Source organism: Ictidomys tridecemlineatus, chromosome 2 (genome assembly GCF_052094955.1).
Source record: "Ictidomys tridecemlineatus isolate mIctTri1 chromosome 2, mIctTri1.hap1, whole genome shotgun sequence".
NCBI classification, from domain to species: domain Eukaryota; kingdom Metazoa; phylum Chordata; class Mammalia; order Rodentia; family Sciuridae; genus Ictidomys; species Ictidomys tridecemlineatus.
The window spans coordinates 174,414,642-174,434,941 of NC_135478.1; the positions used below are offsets into that span (position 1 = coordinate 174,414,642).

The following is a 20,300-nucleotide window of genomic DNA, read 5'->3' on the forward strand; positions in this document are numbered from 1 at the left end:
AAGGTACCTAAGATTTTTCTGATGATGAAATTGAATATCAGGGAAGGTACTGGAAGTTCAAAATCATTTAACCAGCTGGTGGAAAAGCCACGAGTAGATACAAGTCTTTTACCCTTTGATCCTCTGTATTTTAGTCAGCATTTTCATTGCTGTGACCAAAAGACCTGACTGCAACAATTTTAGAGGAGGAAGAGTTTATTTGAGGCTCACAGTTTTAGAGGTGGTGGAAGGATGTGGTGGAGGAAAACAGCTTAGGACATAACCATCAGGAAGCAGAATGAGAACTTGCTCACCAGGGACAAAATGTATACCCCAAAGGCACACTCCCAGTGATCTACTTCCTCTAGCCACACCCTACCTGCCTAGTTACACGCCTCCCATCATCCATTCAAGTGAATTAATGCATTGATTCAGTTAAGGCTTTCATAACCCAATCATTTTACTTCTAAACTTTCTTGCATTATCTCACACATGAGCTTTTGGGGGACACTTCATATCTAAACCATAACATTGTTCTTTTCACTACTGTGCTTTGCCAATAATTCTTGCTATTTCGGACTTCTATCCATCGTCTGCATAACCTGGATTTTAAAGGATCCCATGTCTAACTAGATGCCTCTCCCCACCCACCATTATCCTTCATATCAGTTATAATCATGACAACAGAAGTGTGAATGTGTATATGAAATTACTGGAAAATATCCTATCCTTAAGGCCCAAAGTTTGTAACATTATTACAAACTTTTATTATTATTATTATTTTTTGTGGTGGTGGGGATTGAACCTAGGACCTTGTGCACGCAAGGTGAGCAGTTTACCAACTGAGTTATATTCCCAGCCCCACAAACTTTAATTATTATCTGAAAAATTCTTTCAGTTCTTAAATCAGCCACTTTGAATGTTAATTTTTATCTATAGGCACCTGCTGTTGCTAGCACTCTATGGTGCCAGTAATGCAATCCCAGAGTTCTAGAATGAGATTACCCTTTGAGAATTAAACTAGTAAAATAAATAATGGTTGAGACTCTCAATGTGAAATAAAACACACCAAGAAAGGGTCAATTGCTTATAAATGGTTGATTCAAAATCCACCAGCGTAACTGATTCTGATCTTGGGAAGAAATGATTTGCTAAGTGATGTTAAATAAGAAAACTAGAAAGAATCCAATCAGTACAAGAAATTTCATAATAATAGAAGAAATATTAGCAAAAAAAGAAGGACATTCATAGAGCAAGACTTTGACAGGATATCTATAGCCTGGACAGGAATAAAAGGATTTTTTAATGATAAAGGCAAGCCCTGTTAATTCATTTGGCAAGAAGTATCCTGCAATGAAGAATGATATATCAGATTATCATAGTTCTGAAATTCTTGCCATTAAAATGGCTGGGTGAAAGGTATATCTGATTTGATCCTTTAAACATTGTTTATTCCTTAATGCTTAACAGTTAAAATTGTCATACTTATTGAGAAGAATTATGATTTGTCCATAAGCCTCCTCAGAGCTTTTAGCAGGAGCCAGTCTCCAAGATCCCCTTTCTGGGATTAATAAAGAAAATTGATTTTTTTTTTCTGAATCTATAAGCCTGAGACTTGCATAGTGACAGTAATGACTCCACCAAGGTCACCAGTAAAGCCCATTTTGATTGGCAAGCTGTCTTATTTATATAACTTCCTTAAAATTTCATCTTCCTAAATGCAACAATTCTCAATAATCTAAACCAATAGTTAAACAGATGACTTGTACTTGCTTTGGAAGCACACTACTGGAATTATACTGTGCAATTACTCTAAACTCAATTCTCCTAGGCTAATTCTAAAATTATTTGGCATTTTTGAGAAGCACCGCTGGAAGTAACCCAATAAATTATCTTGATTGCAGAGAAGCCAGGGTCTGGCTTGTAAACTAAGCTTCTTTAAGAGACTAGAGGATTCTGGGAGTTTGCTACTAGCGTATCTAGTTGAGCCAGAGAAGGAGGAAGTTCAGCACACATTCTCACTCTATTGTGTGTTCCTAGAGCTGCCTAGGGGTTTGTGGGATAGCAGTAAATTACAGGGTGGAGCTGTGGAAATTAACTTCCATATTTGGTCAAAAAGGTTTGGAGAGTAGATTGAGATTCCGGCTCATGACATACTGACCTTACAATTCAGTCACTTGTGAGAAAATCTGCCTGATAATATATTTAATTCCCAAAGAGGACGGAGGAGAGTGATTCCAGGTGGGATGACAGGGAAATGATCTGCAGCATGGAGAATGCCACAGAGAATAAGGTCAAATAGGACAAGGCTGAGAGATCAGCAGGGACTTTTGAGAAAGCATTCCCAGTGTGAAATGCCTGGGAAACCAAAGCACATGGAGTTTAAAAAAAAAAATAAATAAAGTCTGCTCCTTCAAGAACTTATTCCATAGAGTTAAGAAGAGATATGGTCTGGATCTTGAGGAAAGGGCAGTATCTGTGGTTTTCCAGTTTCACAAAGAATTGACGGTGGAAATGGTGTTAGGCAATATCTGGAACAGGGTTTTATTTTGGGCCAGACTTTCGAGCACTTACTGTGTGCAGTGATATAGTCAGCTTTGTGTTGTTGGGACTGAAACATCCAACAAGAACAACTTAGAGGAGGAAAAGTTTATTTTGGCTCATAATATCAGAGGCCTCAGTCCACAGACGACTGCATTGCACTTGGACAAAGGTGAGACATTAAATCATGGTAGAAGGTCAAGGATCCAGGGATAATATAATCCCCAAGCAACCCCTCAGTGACCTACATCCTTCAGCATATTCTACCTGACTATAGTTACCACCCATTAATCCATTTAAATTTTTAATCCACTGATTATATTACAGTCCATCACAATCTAATCATTTTACCTCTGAACATGTCTTTATTGTCTCACACATGAGCTTTCTGGGACACCTCAATTATAACAGTTCTATAATGAGCCCATACTACCAAAGTCAAGTCTGTAGTTAACATTATTTTGTTTGACTCCAAATTTACACTACCACTCAGAAGGGAAGTCTTGGATGATAGTATTTGTTTTCCTGTGTGTTGTTTGTTAAGTGGTATTGAGGATTGAACCCAGGGCCTCATGCATGCTAGGCAAGCACTCTACCATTGAGCTATATCCCCAGCCTGAATGATGGTATTTATAAAGCATTAACATTTGGCATGTAGATATGTTTGCCACAGGTAAATTTGCCTATTTAAATATTTATAGGATTAAGTAATATGAACTGAAAATAGAGAAAGTAGATATGATAATAATGTAGATCTCATCCTAATGTATGCTTGCTGCTCAAGGTCAACCACCCATAGAGAACATCTTGTGATTTTGACATTAGCATCATAGTTTTAGCATTTATTACACACTTCAATGTTTTGATAAGTACAGTTAGTAAAGTCACCGTAAATGATAGTGTCTGGAGGAAAGGATCCATGTTAAAAACAAAATTTTCCTTTTAGAAAAATCAGGTTTTTTTAAAAAATTGAGTATTGAGCACATTTGCAGGCTTACCAGGAAAAAGAACTACAAAGGTTAAAGGTCACAGGTGGTGTGGGTTTGCTGCACCACACCTAAAGACACAGGACCCAAATTATCAATTCTCTGTGATTTCATTAACTTGTTCCCTGTGCCCTCTGTGCTTTCCTAAGAACAGTCCATGAACTGCATCTGCTTGTCAGAGAGACACAAAACTTGTGGGAGCCTCGCCCAGCCCAGAATGGCAGAAGAAGGTCCAAAAGGAGCCAAGACATTAAAATGTTGATAGATTTTATCTGAAAGAGCCCTCTGAGGGTAATTTATCAGTTCTGGGAAGTTTCAGTGACAGCAGCTCCTACAAGAAGAAATGAATTCTTCCTTAGCTTCATAGCCTTTGATGCATTGTGGAAAGTAGCACTCAGGGGGCATCTCGCATAGCGATGAATGCAAAAAAGGGTTTCAATAAAAGCTAGATGAATGGCTGTTTTTAAGTATTTTAAATACTGTTTTAAGTAGCATTTTAGATACTTCTTATACCAGGAAAGTGATTTTTTTGAGGCTTTGCTATTTGCAGAGCGTTGGACTAGAAGAGGAAATACATCTTGACTTCAAAAAATTTGTTATTTAGTGAGGAAAAACAAGACTGATACAGGAGTCTCTCTTATTCCTAATTTTGTTTCCATTGTTTATTTTCCATGGTCAACTACAGTCTGAAAATATTAACGTCTGTCCTGCCTTGTCCAAGACAGAGAGACCACAATTACATAATATTTATTGCAGTTATTACAATTGTTCTATTTTATTAGTAGTTATTGTTATCAATCCCATACTATGCCTAATATATCAATCAAATTGTATCATAGATATGTGTATGTATAAAAAATCAGTATATATAGGGTACAGTACTATCTGTGGCTTCAGGTATCCATTGGAGATTTTTGAACATATTAATAAGGAGGATATGTTGCTACTTATATGAAAAAATGACTAGAAACTGTTGTGCACCACAGTTGTAGTAAAAATGCAGAGAAAAAAGATATAAATATGAGCTAAAAGAACTGAACACATTGTAGATGCTAATAAATACTTATTGGAGGACCAATAAACAAATAATCAAATGAATGATGTCTGTTAGGTTATTTTTGTCCTGTTCATTGAATTCTGGCTCTAAAAACAGTGCTGAATACTGGCCCTTAATGAATTTGTGTTTGAATAGATGAATGTATAAACAAAGGAAACAGACTTTGAACTGAATTTTGGAAACTGAAATTACATTCACAGAAATCTGATATGAAGCAAGCATATAATATATCATGGACAGGGTCTGAGGAGGAGGGAGTATGATGCCCTTTAGATTAACAATTAGCCACCGATACTCCAAAGGTGCCAGAGGGGTTATTTATAAACCATCTTATGATAAATCCCTTCCCATAGTACTTTTTTCCCACTAGCTATCAAAGTTTCAGTTTTTTCTATAGGTCCAGTCTTATCCTATCCCACCATATCCTACCTTACCCTCTCCTTTCCTCTCCTGTCCTAAAATAGACACCTTCCCTGGATACTGTGGTTTCCTCAAGATCCAGACTTCATTTGTTTTCTTAACTCTATGATGACATTCTTGAAGGAGCAGTCCTAGTTCAGTGACATGTTATTTTCTTTCTTTTTTTTTTTTTTTTAACTCCATGTACTTTGGTTTCCCAGATGTACACATTAGGGATGCTCTCTGGAAGGTCACTGGTGGCCTCTCAGCTTTTTCCTGGTTGGCCTTTCTCTTTGTGGCATTCTGTACACTGCAGATCACCTCCTGTCACCCCACTTGGATCACCCACTCTCTTTCATCCTCCTTTGGTGTCCAATGACAGACCTTCTTCAGACCTCCTTTGAAACCCGTTCTCAGTCTCCTTTGCCCACTCTGTCCTTCTACCTGTATCTAATTGAGGGTTCTTCCTAAGAATTTTTCAGATCTTATGCTACTTCCACTTGGGAGACATGGCAAGCCCAAGGGTTCCAGTTGTCACCTGCATGTGGAAGATTTTAAAATCTGACTCAAACCCTGAATAGAATTTCTTCTTTCCCATGACTTTCTAGAAACCCTAGTCTTAACATATCTAATAACAAAATATTTTCCACACTTGCCTCCTTTTTTTTTTTTGATATTTCCTAGTTTAGGAAAATGACACTATTTTTCCAGTCACCCTGAAGAGAAATCTGTGTCCTCTCCAGTAAAGTTCTCACCCCCCCCCCTCACAGTCAACTCTTCAATTATCCCCTCTCTGTCCCTTCTGTGACATTACCACCATTACTGCCTGGATCCTTTTGTTGCTCGGACTAGTGCAATAGCCTCCTGATTTAGGGTAGCTGGATAAACACATTGCATGGAAAATATTTATACAAAAATTATTGTTTGTCTGTAATATGTTTAATTAGGGTTGCATTTTTTCTTTTACCTTTTTCTTTTTCTCTCTCTCTTTCTTCCATCTGACAAACTTGTCCTAACTAGAATACTGCCTTCTGATTTCATATTGTTTCAATCTTTCTTTAATTCTTTTGTCAGAATCATCATTCTAAAGCCCACCAGATGGTATTCTACAGAACCAACAAGAACCCTCTGATGGCCCAAGTAACCTAGAAAAAGAAAACTCTTCAGGATTAAAGAAAATCACTACTCAGCTCCAATTCACTTTTCTAGCTCTGTCTTCCATGCTTCCATTCATCTATGTGTGAGAAATCACCCAGCCCCAAACATACCATGTACTTTTATTTTCATGCTTTCCCCCCCCCACAAATGGCTTAGCTTAGAATTCTCTTCTTCCTTTAAATGCAAATCATGCCCAGTCTTCAAGGCGGAGTTCAAATGCCATCTCCTTTATGAAGCTTTACCTTTATTCCTCCACTACAGTGTCCCACTGTGATTGCTCAGGGTTTTTCCTGCACTTCCATAGCAGTTTCATTCCACTACAGCAGCCTGCATTCTCCCTTGTACATAGTTAGGTGTTACTTGTGGGCAGGAGCTATGTCTAAGTAATTTTTATATCCATAGCAACAAAGAGATGTAAGTCTATGTATTACGTACTGTTTTGAGTGCTTTGTGGGTATTAACTCATTTGACCAGCAACACTGTGATTCTGGTGGCATTATTCTCCCAAGTTGTAATCTCTACACATCCTAGTTCCGAGCTCTACATTTAATAGACATTTATTACTTTTAATGGAATGGAGATGATTTATTTGGGATAATGCACTTCTTTGGGTTCATTCGAGTTAATTTTCCTGTATAATCAACACTATTTTTAATTCATTAGTTAATAACTTGCTTTGCTCTAGAAAGAAATAAAGATGACTTAATATCTCACATGTAGACACTTATAAAAAGGAATTTACACAATGAGGACTTAATCTTATATAAACATACTTAACTGGGTTGCTTTACTGTGAAAAAGTCAAGAATTCAAATATATTATGTAAAAAAATGGTAAAAAGGGAAAAAATATAAATTAGATTGGCATAATAAATATTCATTCCAACTTTTTTTTTTTTTTGCAATAGGTTTCTCAGGAATCGCCTTCAATAAAATGAGAGACAGCATGAACATGAATTATTTAGAGGAAATGAACTCTGGGCCTTTAAATATACAAACCATTTCAAAGTCAAGGCAAGGATTTTCTTAAATGTGAGATTACATTATTTTCTATCTATGACTTCTCAGTTATCAAACAGATCATTATTGGAAACGAGTTAGCATCACACAGGCAATATGCTTGAGAGCATGATACAGTCCTGAGGTTTACCATGCAAATCTGAGCTGGATGATTGCCAAAGAGGTGAATTGAGGAATGTGAGATAAATAGCCACATCCAAAGAAGTCTAGATTCAGGAGACCTGTTTGTCCTGCTGAACTGACATCTCTGCTAGGAAGTTCAAAGGTAGACAATGTTTGTTTCCTGTTTCACTTCCAGATGTTGCCTGTGCTTTCCCAGTCACTCAACAAAGAAGGCATGTGACAACTACACACATTTCTGGAATGACATCAGGAAAAAACATGTCACCATGGCTCTTGTTGACTAGCAGGCTAAATTTGGGGGGGAGGGTGGTTCACCAATTTCAAACCCCTAATTCTTCCCTGGGTATTTTTCCAGCTTTGTTTACTCTAAAATAAATCTAAAGAAAATCGTGGCTTACGAATATTTCCTTTCTTTATGTATTTGCAAAAATAATATAGAGAATATTATTAAAGAATGATAAAATGTTATAAACTTGTTTCTTTTACAGTCTCTCTCAACAAAGAGATTAGGCAATAATGGGATATGCATTGAAAACAAATGACTTACCCTAACAGACTGCTTTTTTGGTGAGGTTACTGGCTATGGACAGAGGAGTTGCTTTGCTCTTAGCTTTTCTCGTATTGTCTTCTCAGCCATGACCATAGAGCGCCAGGTGAAGGAAGGTATTGTGGCATTTTTCTTGAGGCCTAGTCATGGCATGCTAATACTAGATCTTGGCAAGAAGATACCAGCAGGGCCCATGCCATAGGCCTTTGCTCTGTCATATTTCATGAATTTTCATTTTATATAGTAGATAACAAACAATCTTACTTCTTATGAATAAGTCCTAGACTGGAATCTGCCCTAAGGTCAACAAAGTTTGTTCAAAATGTACCTACCCATAACGAAGTAAAATCTCAGGTTCCCGTAACCAGTAGTGTCCATGTATGGAGTGCATAATTTCCTCTCTCCGTCTTTGAGGAAGACCATTGATAAACCTGATTCTATTGTTCCGCACTCGGTACCGACAACAGCTCCCAAGATGTCCCATCTTAAAAAAAAAAAAAAAAAGTCATTGAGAGCAAATCTTTACAAACTAAATATTCTGTTTTTAACTAAGAACATTTATTTAGCAATGAATGATTCTGAAATAAAGGTGCAGTACTGCAGACTTTAGGCAATGAATATACTTGGAACACATCCCATTCACAGTTATGGTTCTTCTTTAGAGAGACAATTTTAATTAGTACTATGCTAGTTTGTCTACCATATGGCAGCAGCGTGCTCCCAAGTTGGACAGTGTTTACTCTCAAAGTACTTGCAGTTCAGTTCAGGAATCAAATATGAACTAAGGAAACAGAGAACCATGGAAAGCAGTATCATAATATAAACCCTTGCATGGTATTTTGCATATTAAAAATAATTATAGAATGAAAAGCTGTAATAGCTGCCAAAAGTCCAGCAAGTTTTCAAAAAGGAGACAGGATTTAAAATGGGTCTGGTCCAATAGGTCTTTGGATATGTACAAGAGAATCAAAATAGCTAACTCCTATTTAGCGCTAACTTAGATGTCAGCTCCTTTTCTAGACTGACATATTCTTCACATATTATATGCACTTAATTCTCACAGTAACCCCATATGAAAGTAACTATTTCTATCCTAATTTTTTCAAGTTATTTATTTATTTATTTTGGTACTGGGGATTGAACCCAAAGGTACTTAACCACGGAGCCACATCCCTAGTCCTTTTTGTTTTTAATTTTGAGATAGGGTCTCTTTAGATTGCTTGGGACCTTGTTAAGTTGCGGAAGCTGTCTTGAACTTGTGTGATCCTTATGTCTCAGCCTTCTGAGTCTCTGGAATTACATGCCCAGTTCTATCACAATTTTGGATGGAGGAACTGAGATTCAGAGAAGTTTAGGACAGAAAACAAAGAATGGGGATGGTACTCAAATCCATGCAATCTGACTTGAGAGCCTGTCATATACTGTATTTGGGGTTGATGACAACATGTGAGTAGTGGCTGACACTATTAACAGTGAGATATCAACAGATGGTGGAGAGTGCATACTGGGGAACAGCAAAAACTATATTTGATTAGTAAATTGGAAGCAACTCATGAAGAGCTCAGAAAGAGGATTTCAGATTCCATTCAGTAGCCCTCAGGGTGATATTTCTAAAATGCAAACATGATTATGTCTCTCCTTTGCTTTTAAGGTCTTTCAGTGGCTCTCCATTGCTAACCAACAAATTCCAAACTCCTTAATGCAGAATATAAGGTCCTTTCCTAGCTCCACCTTTATACCAACTCTTTGGCTACATAACATGAATTTGAAGTTATTAAATTATTGTTTGTCAGGCCTCCATAGCTTTAGTCACTGTCTACTGGTGAACTCAGAGTCATTCTCCAAGATGTCCTTTAAATATTGTACACCTTCCATAGGGACCTTCCCAGACTCCCTTACTTCCCCTAAATAGCCACACCATCTCTCTGACTTAGATTCTTCCCTCATGATGCTCACTGCATATTGCTATTACTTCTTTATATGCCTTTCTTTATCTTGATGTGTGAACTCCTAAGACAGGTATTTTATTTTTATATTCTTAAATTTAGCCCAGTGTCCAATACCCAGTAGAAGCTCAATAATTCTGTGGAATTATGGAAGTATCAAAGGATTCCAGATCCAGAGAGGGTGTAAAACCTAATCCAATGGGCTTCCTGAATCCCAGCTTCACTTTCCTCTGCTTTCTGTAGCTTCATCTTTACCCTGTCTTGTGAGACAACTCACTCTTTGTAGAGAGTAAGAAAACAGTTCCTTCTGCCCTTGCCACCCAGACCTTCCAAGGTTGAGAAAGGCCAAGGGCAGGTCTGATTTCTACTCCTTCTCTCAGATTGGTGATATGATATTTCAGTCACAAGGTCCCCTGTATCTAGACTTAATGACTGGTGACACCATGGTTGCCCATCTTTGACTTCAGTCCTCCTTCCACATTGAAGTCATAGCTTTGGAGGTCAAGATTCTCTGCCTGATGGATCTTCGCGAAACCATCCGCCTATCTAGACCCAAGACTTGACATGACCACTGGGCTTTACCTTATCCATCAGCCTTGGCTCTGGGCACACACTTTAAATGTTCAATATGTTCAGAAAGATTTTTAGGTTTTGATCTCTTTTCAAGATTCAAGAGCTTAAATGAATAATCTTATATAACATTGGATCCTTTCTTCCCCCAAATGCCTCTCTTCTTGTCTATAATCTCTCTTCTCCCATTACAAATCTGATTCCTCTGTCTTTTCCCCTTCCTAAGTCTGACCCATCTGTTACCACCCAAGTGCTGGTTTTGACAGTGAGAAGTGAAAATAAACTAGTAGGTCAGAGAATGCTCAGAGCTCTAAGCATTTATAGCACAACACAATGAAGAGGCCTTTCAAACTACTCAAAGAGAAATCTTGTAAAAATTTTATTATTATTTTTAATTATAACAGAAGTCAGAGATTGTTTTTTTTTTTTTTTTGAAGAATGACCATAAACTTCTGATGTACACTGAGGTTATTTCCATGTTTTTGTCATTACTAGCAGGGGTGCACTCAAGGTCCTGTGTAAATGTTGACATGCACACAGCCTTTCTTTGCTGTGTCTGTGAGAGAGGATGCCTAATCCCCTAAGGCACTCATTGCATTACTGATTTTTTTTTTTCTTTGCATTCACAATGGTACTACCTATGTTCACCTTAGGAGAATTGAAAAAATAGTGACTCAGATTATTTTCTGTGTTATGGGGTTCTCATAAGAATCTCAGTTGTGAAACGTTAACAGGAGTACCATGTCTGGAAAAGGAATTACTGGGAGACATGTCACTTCCTTATCACTCTGCTCTTCAACAAAACAATTGGATAAATACCCGTTCCCATCAGGAGGGTTTAAGATCTCTATCTCCCCACAAGTTCACCTTCACTTGATTTTGTCAAACTTTTATAATTTGGCCTAAGAGATGGAAATAAAACTTTATCACACTTTGACATTTCTGTGATTACTAATGAGGCTGGAAATCTTTTCATGTTTATGGCCAGTTGGGGCTGCTCTTTGAGTTGTCTATTTCTGACTTTTGTCCTTTTTCTACTAGGATCTGTCTCTTCTGGCTCATTTCCTTGTGATTTAAATTTTGTTTACTCTGGATAGTAACAGTAATCTTTCCTTGGCTAGTAACCTTTTCTTTTTTTTTTCATTATGTTTATGTGTCTTTGGGTAATATAAAAAGTTTTAAATTTATCTTTTATTTGTGGCTTGTAACTTTTTTCTGTTCAATAAATCTTTCCCTACCCTGAGAACATAAAGAGATTCCCTTGTACTTTTTCATATGATTTTAAAATTTTGTTTCTTACATTTATGTAGTTTTAATTCATTTGAAATTGATTTTGGATAATAAATAAATTTGAGATCCAATTTTATTCTTTCTATACAGGCAACTGGTTATTCCAGCACCATTCACAATTTCCTCTTCAAATGATTGACTGCTAATGCCACTTCTGTCACAAAATAATCTCCTATAAATGTCTCCAGGCTCCAGCCCCATTAGCCTACACAGCTATCTCTATGTTGAAATCAAGTGGTTTTAATTGCTATTTCTGTATAATAACTCTTGATAGCTGCCCCCCTCCCCACATGCCTTTCACTTCTTCACACTTGGCCTTGGCTGTTCTTGTCTGTGCTTATTCCTCCTAATGAATATGAGAATCACCTTGTTGAGTTCCATGCAAAACCCCGCTTGGACCTGGTTACAAATCCACCGTTTCTGATTTTACTCAAAAGAAATAATCCAATTTAAGTTGTTGCTTCTCTATAAAAAATCTTTTTTTCTCTATTTGATTTTTTTGGGGGGTCTTGGTCTTTGGTATTCCAAAGGTTTTTGATGAATGAAGGTGTAGGTTATTTTATTTCTTATGCTTTGAGGACCGGATCAGCCTTGTCATTTTGAGGATTCATATCTTTAATCAGATCTGGAAAATTGTAAGTCACTGTCTTTAATATATTAACTTTTGCCCATTCTTTCTACATTTGTTCTGAAGCTTTCACTAGACTATATATTTTATGTTATATTTTCCATGTCTCACACTTATTATCTTTATTTCTTTCTATACTGCATATTCTCTGCTATTCTCTCAGTTCTATTTTTAGTATAGTATTCTAATTATTTAGCTCTTTCTAACTTTTAAAAACTACATAGTGAATATTTAATTCTATGATTGTATTTTTCATTTTAAAAAGCTCTCCTCGGTGCTTTTTAGCATCTATTAGGTTTTTAAAATAGTATCCCTTCTTTTAAAAAAATTCTTTAAAGTAATTTAATCATGTTTGTTTTATATCTCCCTCATATTTCTCTTTTACTAATTTCTCCTTTTTATGTATTTGCTGACTGTCCTTTTTGATGTATCATAAGATCATTTAGATGATAGTTTTACATTGTGAGTTTACCTTATTTCATTATGGAATTATTTCCATTGTGAATTCCACACACCTTGCAGGAGGGTTTCATATTTGTGTTTATGAGCACTTTGAAGCTTCCCTGGCTCTGAATTCTTTTTGACATTAATTTTTCAGTTAAGCATTTTCTTATAACCCAGGTAGAATGAATGTGAATTTTACATTTGTTTAGGGTTTCCGTTCTCCTGGGAATGGAATCAATGGAAGGAGCTATTACCCCAATTACTTCTTTATGGAGGAGGGGCTTTTCAGGATCCCAGCTTTATACAGGAATATCAGTTCTAGCTGCCATCTGCCAAGTGTCCTGTATGGGTATTTTAACCCAAATTGTTAGCCTTAGATTATACGGGGTGTGGTAGGCTCTGAACTATCTAAATGTGAGCTGGAAAGCTAACCATCTAGGTTTAATCTTTGCTCCTAGCATCTTCTCATTTTCTTTCCCTATGCTATGGCTAAGCATTAAAAAAAATTATCATACTAATCCAACATTTCTATGTGTTTGGTAGAGGGAAAAGGACCATGTGAACTCAAATTTGTCATCACAATTTCAAATTTTTTAGCAGGATGGTACTATTGACAATGATGAGAAATGAAAAGAAAAAATTAGTTCATTTTAGGCCTTCGTTTAATTATCTTAGGGGTGTTAACAACAAATTAAAGGGTTATGTAATCTTTCAGATCAGTAAGTGACTTTTTTCAAGTAGTATTCAATATTTTAAAATGTTAAATAATCACCAATTTTTAAACACAGATTGGCTATTAACTCTTCCACTTATCTTTAAACATTAAAATTACATACTCTGTATCCTTGGTGACTTTATTATAAAGAAAGTAATTTCATAAATAAGAAAGCAAACAATTGTTAGTTGCTAAATATTAACAGTTCTCCAAGGTATGGAGATGTGTTCCCTTCTAAGAAAATAAATATAATGATTATTAGCCATAAGTTAAGAAATATTGAAAAGCATCTCTAAAAAAGAAAAGAAAGCATCTCTAAGCAGCGTATTTAAGCCACAGTTCATCTCTCAACAGTCACTAGTTCCACAAAATTTCATAAAGCAGACTAATTTTGCTGTAAGTCAATATGTACAAATAGAATTATAGCTATTTTAGGTAAAATGTTAAATTATTCTAGTTAAAAACATGTTTTTCATATTTCTTTTACAAAATTCATCAACTGTAGTTGCTTAATTCTATTTGCAAAGCAAAGGTCATTCAAGGAAATAAATTCTAGGTACACCAAATAAATAATATATAACCATACTACCACACAACTGGCAACAGATATTGAGGGTGATATAATAATGACACAATTACATGCATAATAATTTTAGGGATTTATTTTATGATAAAAGATTAATATTTTGAATTTGTACACAGTATTTTAAAAATTTAATATTTAAAAACTCATTTCTTCTTATTTTCTCTTATTTCTTCCACTTGTTTCTGGTCATGTCTAATTGGTGAGTTGTTATTTGCCAACTAACTTGTCCATAGAGGTAACTAACTAGGAGACATAGAGGTAAAGGGCTTGCCTGAGTCTACTGTCTAGCTCTAAACCTGACATCTCCTATTTCTCAGTTTACTGTGATCTTAGTAGTTACTGTTCTAAAGAGGGAATTTCACTAGGATGATATGTTGAACCTTCCCAATTTATAACAGATTTAGAACCAAAACCTTAGGAAATGCACATGTGCGTGCAACACCCCTTCCCCCCACACACACCCACACAGATTATATCAATCATTCAAAGAATACATACAAGTAATAACTTTTTGTAACAGCTCTTCCTGGTACTGGTTCACTTGTAAATTAACCAGGAGTCTCTCCTGACGCATACATGAAAAACTTCACACTGGTTCATTGGTCTTTTACTTGCTCCATTTATCCCAATTAAACCACTCAGCCTACTGATCCACGAAGCAAGTTAAAGTTATAAATGATGCAGATGATGACTCCTTTTAGACATTTATCTGCTTTAGAGCATTTTTAAAGGGAAAAACTAAATTGCAAAAGATGGAATTGTCATAGACTAAAAGAACCTTCTATTCAAGTGAGAAATGAGATAAGTAGCCACTGTCTCTTAATTATTTGTTGTAAATAACTTTTCTAGATTAATCTGAAATGAATTATTTTCACAACCTCAACCATAAAGCTGTCTGAAATTCGATTCAGACTGTTCATGTATTATCAATCTTTATTTTAAAGTCCAACATACCCAATTTTACTCTTGTCTTTATTTTTCCTGCTAAAGCTGTTAGAAGATAACAAAAATGGAGGCAATGTCTTTTGAAACTGAAATATTTATAATCAAATGGAATGGGAAAGTTTAGTCTACTTTGAAGAGAAAGAAGCAGAAAAAACATGCTTTCCTAAATTTTACAAATTATGCCTTTGGTAAAAATCTCATTGCTTTGAATAAATTACCCTGCATTTATTAAAAATTCAGTAGGAGCTTGTTATAGCACAAGCTCTTTCTTTCATAAATTTATATAAACACTGGCTCAAGCATGGTTAGAGGCAAAATATCCTTAAGTGGATCCCAGAGCTCCCTGAGCTGCTGGGAGCCTTAAGGGAGAATCTTTCTCCTCTCCCTGGACTTCAGAGTCCCAATCTCTGTGGTAACAAAGTTATGGTTGTTTCCAGACTAAAAATAATGTAGTCCCTGATGCTCTCCTAATATAATAATTGCATTAAGTGAAATTATAACATAACCAAACCTTGGAGACCAGCAGTGGTTATTTGAGGAGCTCTATAGTTTAACAATACCTTGGATGCCACAGCAGTTTCCCTCAAAAGGAATGTTGCTTTTGTAGTTTAAATTATGGTTTTTCCAAGGCAAAGCAGTTTTATGTGAACTGTTTTTAAAGGAATGCCACCCTAAGGGGCTGAGCTCTCTACAGCATAGCAATTTATATTTATTCTTTGATGACTAATTATAAAATAAAAACCTCTATCTTATTTCTAATAAATACATTGGTCCTATTATGTATTACAAATAGCATGGGGTGATGTTGGAGCACACAATAAAAAAGTTTCCTATCAATAAAATGCCTTAAGGTAACCTCATTCTTTAGAGATAACAAGGTCACAATAATATTTAATTTATAGCTTTAAAATAAGACTTTCTACTTTTTGTTGTCATAAAAAAGGAACATTTTATTAAGCAAAAAATCATCTGAAGGAGTTTCTTAGCTAGCAAGCTGATGGTCCTCTCCATCAACTGTTTGGAATGCTTTGTGGATAAGACTAATTAAAAATGATGTATTCTTTGAAGGGGAATTTGGCAATAACTATCAAAACTGAAATTACATACATACCTCATATACATGTACATGTACACACACATGCCAGAATCTCGAATTTTCACCTTTCAGCAAATATTGTAATAAACATTCTTGTGTACTTTTTGAAGTATTTTGTCTATCAAAAGGGGTTTGGTTACATAAAATGGTATACTCCCTTTCTGAAATAATGAAGATTCATATTTATTGACTAGGAGAGGCATTTGAAACATGTTTTTAAGTTTAAAACAATCAAGTTGAAGAAGAATATGCAAAATTTGGTTCTAGTGTTATTGTTTTGGTATCATTGGAGAAAAATTTTTGAATATATGCCAACATCTTAACATCGAGAGTTAAGTATGAGGAGATTTTTTACTTTTTCTCTATACATCTGCTTTGTAACAAGCAAATAATTTCTGGGGCAGGGAGAAGAAAAAAAAAGAAAGGCATTCGTTTATATGTACTATAATTCAGAATGAAATTTAAATCATCTTATTATAGATTGAAGAAATCACTAAGAATATAAGCAAAGGAAATAGAGATCTAATATTTTAATTGAACTTTCCCCTGCTAATATTGGCATAAAGTGCACTAAAGGTAACAAACCATTTCATATAATATAGAAAATTTGTTTTACTATATTCTCCAGGATATATAAAACCACCTAAAGGTGGCAACTTTAGGTATGAACCAAGGTATAGAACAAAGCCTGGCTAAAAGACCTTATATTTATCAAATTCATAAGTATTTAAAGAAATCTCATATGAATTCTCTGATGTTGAAAAAGTTCATTACATTCATAAGGTCTCTATTTGGAAAATATTCTCTGATATTTAATAAGGGATATGCCATAGGTAAGACCCTTCCACATTCATTTATATTCATGAGGCTTATCTCCAGTACACATCCTCTGAAGTCTAGCAAGATATATACTTGCACTGAAGGCTGTGCCACCTTCATTGCATTTCTGGGTTTTTCCTCTACCATGACAGCTTAGTGAAGGTAAAGAATGAGCTCTATTTGAAGGCTTCCCGGCATGCATTGCATTTCAAAGATTCTCTTCTTTAGTTGGTTCCCCTGAATCTCACTAACATTCAGACTTTTCTTAGGTTTTTATTACATGCATCATGTTTATTTACACTCTATTTGGAATAACACTAATAAAGAATATTGGTTTCAGAATGGTTAGGAAGCACACAGGTTGCTCATTAGTAAGAAAATAATACAACCTAGATTGAAGGTTATTTAAGTAAATAATGTATTGGCACGGGACATTACAGAATCTCAATAAATGTTAGTTTCCTTTTCTCCTTTGGTAAAATGTAGTGCTATTTTTGTTGTAAAATAAGTCACAATAGTAATTCAAATGCATTCTAAATTGTTTCTTTTTTTCATACCCGAATGAACTGTAATAATCTTGATGACATTGCAAAGTGTTATTGCTGAAACAATCATTAATCAAGGAGATATCTACCTGAAAGAAAAACTGTATTGTATCTACCTGTGAGTCTTTTGCATTGTTAAAAAATTTCTATGAAGAAGTTCCAGACTAACGTCAGCAAATACAGCTTATTTTTTTGTCATTTGGAAAATTATTGTTTTTATTCCAAAAATGCAAAAATTATTTCCTTTTTAAAAAGTGATGTTAGAATGAAGGTCAAAAGAAAACTAGAACAAGAAAGAAGTGATGTCTGTCTTTTATAATGAGCTTGCCCCAATCTATTTGAACACCTTGCATGGTTTTTAAGCATATTTAATCATCACTTCAACTAATGTTATTTTTCTCCATGATGTATTTTACTTGCTTATTTTCATAATGATTTAGGTTTCATTGAATTATTTAACTTTGTGTTTCTTGTCTATCTTACTAATTAATATGAGTATAATTTTCCTGTGAGCACCATTTTGGCTATATCATGTTACTGATAGTAATTATGGTTGAGATAACAACTAATTTTTGACTTGTTTGATTGCTTGTAATGTGTCATGTATTATGTAAAGTATGCTACATGATGCATGAAATATTGCTTTTTAGCCTTTTCAGTGTTTAAATCTGAATTCTATTTTACGCCTCATTGTTTCTTTTGTTACCTTTGCCTAGAATATTAGCTCCTCTTTAACTTTCAACTTGTGTTATTTTAGTTTGTGTCTCTTATAAAGGGTAACAATGTAGCCAATTTTTAAAAAAAATTTATTTATTCTAATTTGTTATAGATGACAGCAGAATGCAATTCAATTCATATTACACAAATAGAACACAATTTTTCATGTCTCTGGTTGTACACAAAGTAGAGGCAATTTTAAAAAAATTACTGTGAGACTCTCATTTAATAAGTGACTATATAACTTGCTCAAATTGTTGACATGCTCATATAGGCTCCCAACAAGCTCTATCCTGTTTTCTACTTACCCTGCTTTTTTTTTTTTTTTTTTTTTTTTTGGTACTGCAGATTGAACTCAGGGGCATTCGACCACTTAGCCACATCCCCAGCTCTAAAAAAAACTGTTTTTAAAAACAAACAATTTAGAATTTTTTAGAGATAGGGTCTCACTGAGTTGCTTAGTGCCTTGCAGTTGCTGAGGCTGGCTTTGAACTCCTCCTGCCTCAGCCTCAAGAGCCACTGGGATTACAGGCATGTCACCGTGCCCTTTTACTCTGCTTTTTATTGTTTACTTTTTTCATTCTCCCAATCTACGTTCTTTGCTCCATGTTAACTGGACGCATTAGAAGTTATCTAGCCTATATGTGGGGTATCTAAATTGTCAACACATATATTTCTATCAATACTCCTGTTTGCTATGAACATGAAGAACTAAACAATATTTAGATCCTCACATTCCAACCAAGTTAAGAATCTTGGCAGCATTTTAATTTCTTATTCTGTATACTTTCTTGTCAATTGCCTTTTGTACTCAGATGTTGAGGAGGTACAGATTTTAATTATAAATTTCCATCAAAATTTTTTTTTAAATCAACACTTATTTTGACCAAACTATAAGTTTTACTTTTTTTACTTGCTCACTATTCTATACCTCCCATATTCCTCTTAGATTAATTTCCAGGAAACACATCTTCTAGAAATTTAGAGAGAAAGTTCAGGGGTATTAAACTTACCAAGTTTATGTGTCTGAAAAGATTTTTATTTTCCTGACATCTGATGATATTTGATATGAGAATGAATTTTATACTCTAAGTAATTTTCTCCCAGAATTTTAAGATAACAGCTTTCTTTAAAAAGTTATGTTTATGGGGCCTGGGGATGTGGCTCAAGTGGTAATGCGCTCGCCTGGCATGCGTGGGGCGCTGGGTTCGATCCTCAGCACCACATAAAATAAAATAAAGATGTTGTGTCCACCGAAAACTGAAAAAAAATATTTAAAAAATCTCTCTCTCTCTCTCTTAAAAAAAATTATGTTTATGTTATGGGCCAGACTATCTGGGCAATGACCAAACAGACTCCATTTTGCCCTGAGACTCCAAGTCATGTAAGAAATGCCTCTCCCAGGGAAAGTCCCACCTCTGTTCCCATCAACCTTTGCTTAGCATAGCACGTTTGACAGCACAAAATGGCAATTCTTATGCAATGTAAAAGTGTTCTCTCTTTGGTTCCTGTTTTTCTTGGACAATGTACCCTGTCAGAGATTGAAAGCTTCCGTCTCCTGCTTTAAGATCCACTCAGTGATTTATTGCAATCTCCCCTTAACATTTAATGATGTCACGGAAAGTACAATGAATTTTACCTGAAGCTTTTAGGATTTTCTCTCTTATCAGTGATGTTAAGTTTCTCCCCTAGTTTAAGACTGGGCATTTTTTTCATTAATCTTGCTAAACTGTTTCACTCACAGCAGCTATGTGTTTTCTTTACTCTTCTCCTTTCTATGGGGAACTTTAAAAATATTTATTTGAATATTTCATTCCCTATGTTCCCTCTGACTTCTGAAATGAAATTTCTAATGTTAGAAATGCCACTTTTCCAGGTTGATGCTGTAGCTCAATGATAGAGCAATTGTGTAGCATGCATGAGGCCCCGAGTTTGTACTTAACATTTCTTTTTCTTATATTTAATGACATGATCTCAAGATTCAAATTTCTAGCTCAGTCATTTGTTCTTCAGTTATGCTTATACTGATATTTGGGGGGATACAGTAAATTTTTTTCAAACAACATAGTTATAAATTTCTCCCTTATCTAATTGTTTTGTCCTCCTAAAATTTGTTTTAATTTCACAAATGTAGCCTCTTACCTCTCTGAAGATATTAATTATACTTCTTGCACAGTCTATTTTTTATTC

At 35.2% G+C, this 20,300-nt stretch overlaps 1 protein-coding gene across 2 annotated transcripts in view; it reads right to left on the reverse strand.

The window, feature by feature from the left end:
* Reln (reelin) overlaps positions 1-20,300 on the reverse strand; it is a 453,190-nt gene that overhangs the window by 156,346 nt on the left and 276,544 nt on the right. For both annotated transcript variants that reach the window (XM_078040200.1, XM_078040199.1), the window contains exon 12: positions 8,142-8,293. In XM_078040200.1, coding sequence (XP_077896326.1) covers positions 8,142-8,293 — 152 coding nt within the window. The remainder of the gene's footprint in view (positions 1-8,141; positions 8,294-20,300) is intronic.